This window comes from Staurois parvus, unplaced genomic scaffold (assembly GCF_062004578.1).
Source record: "Staurois parvus isolate SC_StPar_1 unplaced genomic scaffold, SC_StPar_1.0 ptg000154l, whole genome shotgun sequence".
Taxonomy (NCBI): Eukaryota; Metazoa; Chordata; class Amphibia; order Anura; family Ranidae; genus Staurois; species Staurois parvus.
Genome location: NW_028317950.1, coordinates 15022088 through 15034567, shown reverse-complemented (window position 1 = coordinate 15034567; position 12480 = coordinate 15022088). Strand labels below are relative to the sequence as shown.

Here is a 12480-nt window from a genome sequence, read left to right as displayed (position 1 = left end):
ATGTGAATTTAGTTCACTTTGATACAGGAACATGACTTTCCGTAACCTCATGCCCAAGCTCTTCCAACTGTCATACTCTTGTAGGGCTTTTTCCAGTTAGCGAGACAACCTCAGACTGTCAGACAGTGGAATGGCAGTTGGCAGGGCTTAGCCATCAACTCAGAGAAATTCAGACCCTACTAACAAAGTGAAACTAAATCAAAGTGGGTCACAGAAGAGGCTTCTCTCACTAACTAATGCTTTGACTTTCAAAAGGGAATGTCCAGTCTATTACATTTTTTAACTAGGTTAGATACAGTATGTGTAAGTCATCTGCTTGATTCAAATGTAAGAGTTTTGAGAAAAATGACATTGTTCATATGTAAAGTTTTTAAATCTACATGTACATACAGTACATGTTAGCATCCACATTTGCGCACTACATACTCACTCTCATTTCTGCTTTGCAGTGCTACACAATGGTTGTACTTTACAGCTCCATTTCACAATTTAACTCAAACAAAACCAAGCTCTTTCAGTGTGATTGACATCTTATACAGCACTTCATATATAAATGCTATATTAAATAAAGTAACAATATTTTTTTTTTGCGCAAGCTGCTGGACTACTGCTGCACTTTTATGTCGCATAGACTTTTTTCAAGAGTCCTGCTTGCCATTCTTATAAAGCTTTTAAAGCCCTGATGAAGAAGCACTTTAGCAACTCCTGAAACATGTCAGGCAAAACATTATCATCCCAATTAAGGACTAACGAAATAGGAATTTTGTACTCACTGTAAGAATCCGGGGAGTTTATTGAGGGACACAGGAACTCTTAACTTCATTCTCTACTTCTCTTGCTACAGGGAGACTTATGGTTTCTCCTTGATGGATGATGTATACCTCCACCATGGCACTGTGTGACTGAATATGGATCGAATGTCCATCCAGCAGAATGGTCTAATACTGCAGAGATAGCTAAGTCAGGATGTTGATCAGGAGACAAGATTCTTCTGAACAAGTGCCCTGCAATAATAGAGTACCCAGGACTCTTACCCTGCCCAAAAGGCTGGGGTCTGTTGTAAGAATCTCCAAAAAGACAGAATTTCTCCTAACTCAACAGCCAGATTCCTGAGCCACCAAAGCTCGGTGTCAACTGATTCTCTCTGTTCAGGGGCTGAACTGAATCATCCCACAGTAATGGAATGTTGAGTTGCAGATGTATGGAGTAAAACAACCCTACACGTGTCCTACACATATGTACGGACATGAGACACATATGAGAGATGAGACTTGAGGCTTCCAGCAAATTGCCTACTGTCATCTGTTTCATGTGCTAAATAGGCAAGCGATCAATCTCATCAGTAGTTAAAGACTTTGACTAGTTAGATATGGTAATATCACAGCCAGGATCAGGAGTACAGCAGGAAAAGAGCTCTAGAAATGGCATTATCGATTGGGACCCTAAAGACAAGTGCATCCTCCACTGCTATGGTAGTCATAGTGGTAAGATGAAATACATCCAGATCTACAGCAGCAATGGACCACTTCTCCAAAAAAAATCCTCACAAAATGGATACATGGCTAACAAGCACTTTGGGGAACAAATAATTTATGAAGGTACTTTCATAGTCCGTAAAGAAACAATAGAAAAGTGGGTGTAAAGGTAATATCTTTGCAGCCTTGGGAGTTAAAGGATCCAAAACTGGAAACACCAATTGTAAAAGCAACAGGCTGATCCTCTAATTTTAAAGTGGTGCACTAATGGCTGAAACAGTTTCCTCTAAGAGTAAGAGCAGTAGATTGTCAATCCTTAGGGGTAAGCTCATCGATCAAGGACTTGAGGGATTCAGAATCAAACAGAATCCCTGCAGCCAACAGCTCAAAAGCAGCTGAGGTCAGGGGACTGTCCCGTCCCCCTGTACCTAGAACGGTAAGGCAACATTGAGGATCAAGGTAAGAGGAAAGGCTTCAGGTACTTAGAAAACTGGAGAGCTGGTAGTAGGTGAAGCGAAGTTCCATGAGGCTCTGGCAAACAGGGAGATGCTTCCTTATTGCTAGATGACGTGAAAGAGAGTGCAGAACACACATGCACAACACTCTATGCAGCAGATTATGTCAGCATTCAGTTCCACCATGTTGACATCCTTCTGCGGCAAGCTGGCAGCCACCTATGAAAATGAGGTAGCTTCTGTTGCTTGGCCCAGTCAGCTTATTCACTGAGTGTGTCTTCAGAAACAGGACAAGTGCAGAGCTAACACTAACAGCTTTGGACATAAAAAGCACTCAAAAGCAAAATTTTATCAGAACAAAGTCTGGAAACTGCCTTACGCTAATCCCAGTTCCTAAAAATCCCAGTGCCTAAAGGTGCTGGATAGCTTCCAGGCTATCCACGCAATGCAAAGTTCAATGGAGTCTGGGTGCAGCACTCCAAACGTCAGGTTACAACAGTACAACAGTAAACTGCAGTTGGAGACAAAACTCCAGAAGCGATACAGAGAGGAGTCGTGAGTGAAGAAAAATTTGAGAAAGAAAAAACTCCTAGCAAAAAAATCGCTACTCTATTTAACAGCATGGCTATAGAAACAATGTTTATCCTTCTAGGAGACTGGAAAAAAAGGAGGAATGCTGGTAGTAGTAGGGGTTTATCTTGGACTTTCCAAACCTCCTATAGGAGGCAGTATAACCTGAAGGTTATAATCTTCCTGTGTCCCTCAATGGATGAGAAAGAAAACTAGATTTCTGGACTCTACAATTGGTGTGGGGCTCACTTTGTGTTGCGAAGTATTTGGATTTTTCTCTCTAGCCTAATATCCACTGCTCCATATCATTACTTTTCAGGTTTTCTTTTTTGCTGTATATGTCTCATTGGGATGGATTTACTTTATTTTCTGTCTCCGAAAAGCAACAGGAACTGAGAGGAAACAAAGGGAGTGGCATTCCCATCTTAGTTGTCACCATAATATGTGGGCCCATTGGAATTTACCTTCGCCTCTTGTTCTGATGACAACTCTGTACTTTGGGATTTCCTCACAATACTGTAATTTTGGGATTTCCTAACTTTCTGTTTTGGTACCAATGGTCACTATGACAAATATAATGGGTTAATGTACCTAATGTGGACACAAACACCAATGAAAACAGTGGCGCAAATCCTTCTCTAATTTATCCAAAATAAAAGAAGAGGTTTTGGCTTTGCATATGCTTTAAGATCTAAGCTCACTGGAAATGCATTATACGTTCCCCTTAAATTAAAAAATGTGACACAGGTTTACTTGCTAAATGTATTGGAACACCCCTCCAAATCATTTGATTTAGGTGTATAAATCAAGCACCTAGGCATGCAGACTGCTTCTACAAATATTTGGGAAAGAATGGGTCGCTCTCAGGAGCTCAGTGAATTCAAGCGTGGTACTGTGATAGGTTGCCACCTGTACAATAAGTCCATCCATGAAATTTCCTTGCTACTAAATATTCCACGGTCAACTGTTAGTGGTATTATAACAAAGTGGAAGCAACTGGGAACAACAGGAACTCAGCCACCAAGTGGTAGGCCATGAAAAAATGACAGAGCGGGGTCAGAGCATGCTGAAGCGCACAGTGCGCAGAAGTTGCCAACTGGTCCATAAAGACATGGATGAGTGAGTTTGGGGTGGAGGAACTTGACTGGCCTGCACAGAGTCCTGACCTCAACCTGATAGAACCCCTTTGGGATGAATTGGAGCGGAAACTGCAGAAGCCTTCTCGTCCGACATCAGTGCCTGACCTTACAAATGCTTCTGGAAGAATGGCCAAACCTTCCCATAGACACTACTAAACCATGTGGACAGCCTTCCCAGGGGAGTTGAAGCTGTTATAGCTGCAAAGGGCGGGCCAACTCAGTATTGAACCCTATAGACTAAGACTGGGATGCCATTAAAGTTCATGTGCTTGTAAAGGCAGGCCGACCAATACTTTTGGCAATATAGTGTATGCTTACCATAATTTAAGTGATTCTAAAGGCTTATTTTTTTAATTAAAATAAATGTATACTTTATATGTACCTTCTCTCTGCAATGAGTGAACGCTTACACTGCTGGTACTCTCCGCTCCTTCCTCTAATGGATGATCCCATAGCAAGCCATGTGCTGGGGTTGCACCTGTGTGGGGGGGCTTCTAAGGTGGCCTGTATTGACAGGCAATACGCAGCTTGGCCACGCCCCCTGCTCCCACCTCACAGAATTTGGCTGACAGCTCAGGGAGTCTCCTGTGAGACTAGGAAGAGCAGGAGCGGTGCTGCCGGCAAGACAGTGCTGGATCAGTGAGGGGTGCCAGGTAAGTGTCTGGGGGGGGGGGGGGGGGGGCTAGAACAGGCAGGGGGGTGTTTAAAAAAAAACCAAAAAAAAAAACACTTTGGGTTTACAATTACTTTAACTCTTTCTGTACTGTACTGGAAAATGTCATTACCCGTTGTAAACCAGATTTGACCATGGTGTGTCCCAACAAAGGGTAAAAGATCTCAAAGCTCTGGGTTGTATTAATTGTATGTTAATGCACGTTGTCCCTCAAATTGCACTTTGAAATGTAGGGGGTAAGGGGTAAGAATGTTTTTAATTTTGAGGTATGCTGTGTGCATGGGAACTCATAACAAACATATAGTGGGTATTTTTCAAATTTGATTGCAAAAGTGGAAATGGACCTTAAGGGATCATTACACCTGAACCTTCAAAAGACGCTGACCTAAAGCTTTGATCAAATTACTGTACAATGCCTTTAATTGCTAACAATCCACACAAATGAAGGAAGGATGCTGGGATTATTGTAATGCCATTTATACCATAGAGCAGCTTAAAAACAAAAGGCAAACTGCGTGTAAGCATCCAGTCTTAGTTGTGGAACTGCCTAGTATTCCAAACAATGATATTCAATGAGAAGCTATCACAAGACTTTACATACGTACAGCAATACAAACTGTATGGCATGCCCAAGATCAGAATAACTGTCTCCATTGTATCGGTGATCAGCAAACCTTTACATGGACCTATCAAGCCAGCATTACAAATCACATGATTATTTTGTATAGAAGTACCTTTCTTCCCTAATAATAACTATATTGGCCCTGCTCCCTCCCAAGACAGCCAAGATCACATGGTCTCCATCCACCAATCACTACACCAGAGTGCCTATTATTTTTAATCATTGGGTAAGTGCATCAAAAATCTCTGGCCATGTGTAAGTAGACAATAACAAAGCATTCACAGAAAACAGGATTATTACTATAAGGCTTTGTGCTCCATCAGAACTGCTATTTTCATCATACACCTTGATTTTTTCTTTTTTGCATTCCCATTAGGTTGATGGGAATAGAAAAGAAGTTTAGGAAGTCAGAAGGAACTCTTATCTCGCATCTCAAACTGATATCAAACCCAATCAGAATGTGCCTGCATTTGATCTGAGCACACTTTGATCAGACAGCTAGCATTAAGTTGGTCCTTTTCATATACCGTATTTTTCGCTCCATAAGACGCACCTGACCATAAGACGCATCTAGGTTTTAGAGGAGGAAAACAAGAAAAAAAAATTCTGAACCAATGGACTGCAGGCATAGTACAGGTAATGACCAGAGACTGTGGACACAGTACAGGAGATGACCAGAGACTGCAGACAAAGTACAGAAGACCAGAGACTGCGGACATAGCACAGGAGATGACCAGAGACTGCGTACACAGTACAGAAGACCAGAGACTGCGGACATAGTACAGGAGATGACCAGAGACTGCGGACATAGTACATGAGATGACCAAAGACTGCGGACATAGTACAGGGGATGACCAGAGACTGCGGACATAGTACAGGGGATGACCAGAGACTGCGGACATAGTACAGGGGATGACCAGAGACTGCGGACATAGTACAGGGGATGACCAGAGACTGCGGACATAGTACAGGGGATGACCAGAGACTGCGGACATAGTACAGGGGATGACCAGAGACTGCAGACATAGTACAGGGGATGACCAGAGACTGCGGACATAGTACAGGAGGTGACCAGAGACTGCGGACATAGTACAGGAGGTGACCAGAGACTGCGGACATAGTACAGGAGGTGACCAGAGACTGCGGACATAGTACAGGGGATGACCAGAGACTGCGGACATAGTACAGGAGGTGACCAGAGACTGTGGACATAGTACAGGGGATGACCAGAGACTGCGGACATAGTACAGGAGGTGACCAGAGACTGTGGATATAGCACAGGAGATGACCAGAGACTGCGGACATAGTACAGGAGGTGACCAGAGACTGTGGATATAGCACAGGAGGTGACCAGGGACTGCGGACATAGCACAGGAGGTGACCAGAGACTGCGGACACAGGACAGGAGGTGACCAGAGACTGCGGACATAGCACAGGAGGTGACCAGAGACTGCAGACATAGTACAAGAGGTGACCAGAGACTGCGGATATAGTACAGGAGGTGACCAGAGACTGCGGACATAGCACAGGAGGTGACCAGAGACTGCGGACATAGCACAGGAGGTGACCAGGGACTGCGGACATAGTACAGGAGGTGACCAGAGACTGCGGACATAGTACAGGGGGTGACCAGAGACTGCGGACATAGTACAGGGGATGACCAGAGACTGCGGATATAGTACAGGAGGTGACCAGAGACTGCGGACATAGTACAGGGGATGACCAGAGACTGCAGACCTTTGGGGAGCCGGGGGGGGGGGAATTTGGGTAACCCGAATTTGACAGGTACCCGCTCCCACTTCTGCTGCAATCGCCTCTCTCCCCGTAGTCTTCTGGGACACGTGACAGGCGATGGGGGGAATATCGGGCCAGCAGCTCCATATTCGCTCCATAAGACGCACAGACATTTCCCCCCATTTTTTTGGGGGAAAAAAGTACGTCTTATGGAGCGAAAAATACGGTATATATATTTACAAAAATTGGAAAAGATTCCAATTCCTCTTTTTGGGGCGATTTTTCTTGTGACTAGCTAGAGATTTTTAGTAGGTTTAGAATTGATAATATAGGGAAAATCTCTGCACTCAGGTAGAATGCCCGTAAGGTACCTGGAAGCTGTCAGCACTAAATTTGTGATAAAATATAAAACCATACTGTTATAACAAAAAAGTACAATGCTGTGTAAAACTGACATCTGACGATGTCTACTATGACGAAACACGTTGGGTGGGGATGACAGACATGACATCATCACGCATGCTTCTGTCAGAAGCTGGATTGGATGAGACTGTCTGCGGACTGGAAGCATGTAACACAGTATCGTTTTATTCTGTCATTATGTGAGTGCACTCATTATTTTACAATAAACAATTATTTCCCATGTGTCCCTGCAGTGATGTGGTAAAACGTCTGTCACCGCATAAATCCTGTATAATAATAATATAGTGTGAATTGGCCCTAAATGGTTTGACTGAAATTTCTAACTGCCACTTCTGTTAAAGTCTTGATCTGTTAAAGTTGAAAAATAACTTACTATAAGCATCAACAGCTAATAAAACTCTGTTATAGGGGTGCTCAGCAAAATAAATATTACTTTTTCATATATGTCATTTTTGAGTTTGTCCACAGTTACCCTTTGATATTACCAACCATGCCTAACACATTAAAAGCTTTCATCATTGCAAAAAAAAAAAAAAAAAGGTAGTGTCCAATTTGCGGAATATTGTCAGCTGATGACAGGTGCACGTTATAGTAAATTAATAACATAAAGACCAGAAAACGTTGGCAGGTCCTTTCTTACCTTTCTTTGCCCATAAAGCTGTGTCTGGACTGGCATGAATGTAATCTTCAAATTTGGTCTGCAAGACAGTCGCTCTTTCTCGGATAGTCTGGGGGTCCGCCGACTTGGCCTTCTGCTTGGATGAGGGCAGTAGGGAGGGGGCATTAGGTAGAGGAAGGGGGTTAAATTAAAAGACGGGAGAGAGAGACAGTGAATAATAAAGCAGTTTTAGGATGGATTTAATAACAGTAAAGTGACACAGCATTCCGCACTGGGGCCAGCTAGGGTAATCCTCGCAATATTAATGGTAAAAGACAAGAAATTACATTGTAATAAAAATGCTGGTGGGAAGGAGGAAACGAGTCGGGGGAGGGGAGGGGGAGGATAGTAGAGAAACACACACAGAGCCTTTATAAAGGTCTATTAACTCTTCCTACTGCAAATATACTTTAACAGAACGAAAAACCTTCTTGCCTATTCAATAGGTCAATGCAACCAATCGAATTTCAGCTTACTAAAGTCAAGTCAACAGTGGAGATTTTTGGGCTGGTTTCCAGCTATTAATGGTATGACTAATTGTTATAATGATTTTGAATTGATGGAAGAATGGTATCTGTCAGAAGTTGGTGCTCGTTCACCTTTACAGGAAAAAATTAAAAGGTCAACTAAGACTGTACAGCAGTGGTCTCCAAACTGCACCTCTATGCTTGTCTTTATCCAGCCCCTGACACCAACAATGTGGTATAATTCCTACTGCTGACATCAACAATGGGGCACTATTCCTCCCAATGACACCAACAATGTGGTATAATTCCTACTGCTGACATCAACAATGGGGCACTATTCCTCCCAATGACACCAATAATGAGGCATAACTCCTCCTACTGACATCAACAATGGGGCACTATTCCTCCCAATGACACCAACAATGAGGCATAACTCCTCCTACTGACATCAACAATGGGGCACTATTCCTCCCAATGACACCAAAAATGTGGTATAATTCCTACTGCTGACATCAACAATGCGGCACTATTCCTCCCACTGACACCAACAATGAGGCATAACTCCTCCTACTGACATCAACAATGGGGCACTATTCCTCCCAATGACACCAACAATGTTGTAAAATTCCTACTGCTGACATCAACAATGGGGCACTATTCCTCCCAATGACACCAACAATGAGGCATAATTCCTCCTACTGACATCAACCATGGGGCACTATTCCTCCCAATGACACCAACAATGAGGCATAACTCCTCCTACTGACATAAACAACGGGGCACTATCTCTCCCACTAATGTAAGCGATGGGACACTATTGCCCCCACTGACACCAATGATGAGGCACTATTCCTCCCCCTAAAACCAAAGAAGCCAAGACAATTTCTAATCCCAATGGCCAAAGTCTGCCCCCCCCCCCAAAGTATGAAGGATGGTAAACTGGCCCTTTGTTTAGAAAGTTTGCAGACCCCTGCAATACACCCTCCCTACCCCCTCCAGTCTCTGCTGTACTTACCTCTGGGGATGCTGAACTGTCAGTACCCACCCAGCTGGTCCAGCAGTCCGTGGGTTTGAAATCAGATCAGGTTCAGGACAGGTTTAGATCAGGTTCAGGGCAGGTTTGGATCAGGTTCAGGGCAGGTTTAGATCAGGTTCAGGGCAGGTTTAGATCAGGTTCAGGGCAGGTTCAGGACAGGTTTAGATCAGGTTCAGCACAGGTTTAGATCAGGTTCAGGACAGGTTTATTATTATACAGGATTTATATAGCGCCAACAGTTTGTGCAGCACTTTACAAAATGTTTCGATCAGGTTTAGGTTAGGATTTTATCCTGTTCACAACTGATGAAATGTGCGGTTTAGAAACGGTTCCCAATAGAAGTCAATAGCCTGTAATCTGCACCTGAAACGGACGGCACTGCTCAGAAATTGTATAGGACTCTTATTCAATCTGCACTGAATCCGCACTGCCAGTGTACCAAACATATGTGTGGATTGGATGCGGTTTGAACTCCATCCAATCCACATAACCTGTGAAATAACATTACTTCCTATGGTACCTGTTCACAAATGTCCGGTGCACTGGCAGTGTGGATTCAGTGCGGACTGAAAAAGAGTTCTGTACAATCTCTGAGCAGTGTAGTCTGGTTCAAGTGTGGATAACAGGCTGTTGACTTCTATGGGAACCGTTTCTAAACTGCACATGTCATCAGTTGTGAACAGGATAAAATCTTGACCTGAACCTGTCCTGAACCGCTGAACAACTACTTTGTCAACTAGCTGTGATACCTGTGCTTCAATCCACACTGCACATGTATGAATCAGCAGAACAAAGCCATGTGTAGGATCAAAGTGGGAACTTAGAGCTTACATACGGTTGAAGGCTCACGCTTTGCTCCCACATAACAGCGCTGGGTCTCTAAGCAGCCAATCAACATGCACCAGTGCTGTCATGTGGGAGGAAGGATTGCGAGTTATATGTTTCTCATACCTGGAAGCACCAGAGATTTCTCTTCACTCTCAGCAACTGAACAAAGCATTGGGAGAGCAGAGGAAAGGTGAGTATGTACTGCTGGAGCGATCATCATTAGGGGCCATTAGGATCACATTGCCCACTCCCTAAAAGTGACACTTCATTTATGTCCCCAGAGAGCGGTGCAGTGTGTTGCACTGGTGTGCGGTGACATGCACTGTGACAAGATGTAGCATGTCTGTGTTTTATCACAGCTCCCTGCAGTGCACCTCCTGGCTGCATTGCAGTGTGAACAGGACACACAGAAAACGGTTTTCCTTGTATCCTATCAGTGAACTGCGTTCATGCAGTGCAGTAAAACACTGGCCACCGCACTATATGTGAACTGGGTCTAAACAGCTGTTTTAACCACTTCCCGTCCGGCCCATGTACATAAACGGCTAGATGGGAGCAGTGCAGGAGCGGGTGACCTTTTATAAACGCATCTATATCCTGTGCGCGCTCTCTGGAAGGACACAGTGGAACACCGATTGCTGTACGAGCCCTCTGTGAGAGGTCTTGATCATGTAATCACTGATTGACCAATCAGTGATCACATGAATAGTAGTAAGCAAGATGTCACTTCTGACATCATTGCTTACTACGTGTGAAATGTGTGAATGGTCACAGAGGTCACATGGTACAAGGCTATTCACAACAGCCTTGTACCATGTGACAAGCTATGACCAGTCACAGCTCTCACAGTATTTCTCAATGGCTGCAAGAATGAAGCCAAAGAGAAAGAGAAATTATTGCTTTTACAGCCTTTATGGGTGTAAATGCAATCAGTGTAAAACAAAAAAAAATCTTCATCACCCCCCCACAAGTAGTATAGTGTCACTATGGTCACACTGTACTGCTAGGGTGACAGTATGTAACAAAAAAAAAAAAAGCAGAAATAATAATATAAAGAATAAAATAAAAATGTAAAACTTTGTTTTGAAAAATTATAATTTTTGGTTATAAACTAAACTAATTTGGGTTATTTATTTTTACTAAAAAGATAGTTGAATATATTTTGGCCAAGATTTATGAAGAAAGATTATTTGCAATATTTTATAAGAAAAACATATTTTTTTTCAAAATGTTTGGACTTTTTCATTTATATAGCAAAAAAAAATAAAAATCCCAGTGGTGAATAAATACCACCAGAATAAAGTTTTATCTGTCTCAAAAAAAGTAAATTAAATGTAATGGTTATGCTAATAGACACATTATACTAGTATCCACTGTTTGTTTAGATTCCTCTGATTGTCCTGTAACGCTTTTAAAAATACCTCCAATACATTGGTAAAAAAAAAAATTTTCTTTTGCGATGTATTTTTAGATGCTTTTGGCTGCATTTCAATGTGGTCAGAGCATGAAATCACATCTAGAAGAACTGTGTAGTGACATATCAGAAACTCAAAAACACATTCAAACATCTTGTCAGATGAGACTGACAAAAGCATCGCGGTAAATTAAACTGCTGCTGAGCGCCAGGTTATCTTCCTGCAAATGCTTAGACAACAAATGCATTTTTATAATACAGGTATTGGCAGCTGTAACTAGCAGAAGACAGGGAAGGAAAGTTTTTTTTTGCTGACTGTAGATCAGCCTTATACATAAAAAATGTATTAAAAAAAAAAAAGGTGTCCCGAGTTCAAACAGAATCCAACTGCCTGGTTGCTATAGGTAGGGTGCATTGCCAACAGCTGTCTGTTCTTTAGGTAAGGCTTCTAAATGAAAGCAAGATGGACAAGATTGGGCAAGATGGACAGTACAACCAAAAAAAAAAAAAATGATAAAAAAAATTCAACGAACAGTAACCAATCAGATTTCAGCTATCATTTTCCTACTGCAGGTCAGAGAACATAACTTTACACGGCACTGCGTTATTTTAACTGACAATTGTGCAGTCGTGCAACGCTGCACCCAAATGACATTTACGTCCTTTTTTTCCCCCACGAATTGAGCTTTCTGTTGGTGGTATTTGATTGCCTGTGCGGTTTTTATTTTTTGCGCTATAAAAAAATAAAAAGACTGACAATTTTGAGAAAAAAACTATATTTTTGACTTTTTGCTGTTAAACATATCCAGTAAAAAATTTAAAAAAATCAAATTTCATCATAAATTTAGGCCAAAAAGTATTCTGCTACATGTCTTTGCTAAAAAAAATCCCAATACATGTACATTAATTGGTTTACATGAAAATTATAGCGTTTACAAATGGCGGTATACTGGGATTTGTTTTTGTTTTTTTTTTACTAGAAATGG

The 12480-nt window shown here is 42.3% G+C and overlaps 1 protein-coding gene across 2 annotated transcripts in view; it reads right to left on the bottom strand.

Moving 5' to 3' along the window:
- DDX31 (DEAD-box helicase 31) overlaps window positions 1-12480 on the bottom strand; it is a 157511-nt gene that overhangs the window by 33369 nt on the left and 111662 nt on the right. Inside the window, exon 18 of one of the 2 annotated variants that reach the window (XM_089675089.1) lies at window positions 7732-7846. In XM_089675089.1, coding sequence (XP_089531215.1) covers window positions 7732-7846 — 115 coding nt within the window. The remainder of the gene's footprint in view (window positions 1-7731; window positions 7847-12480) is intronic. The other variant, XM_089675090.1, reaches the window with a different exon arrangement.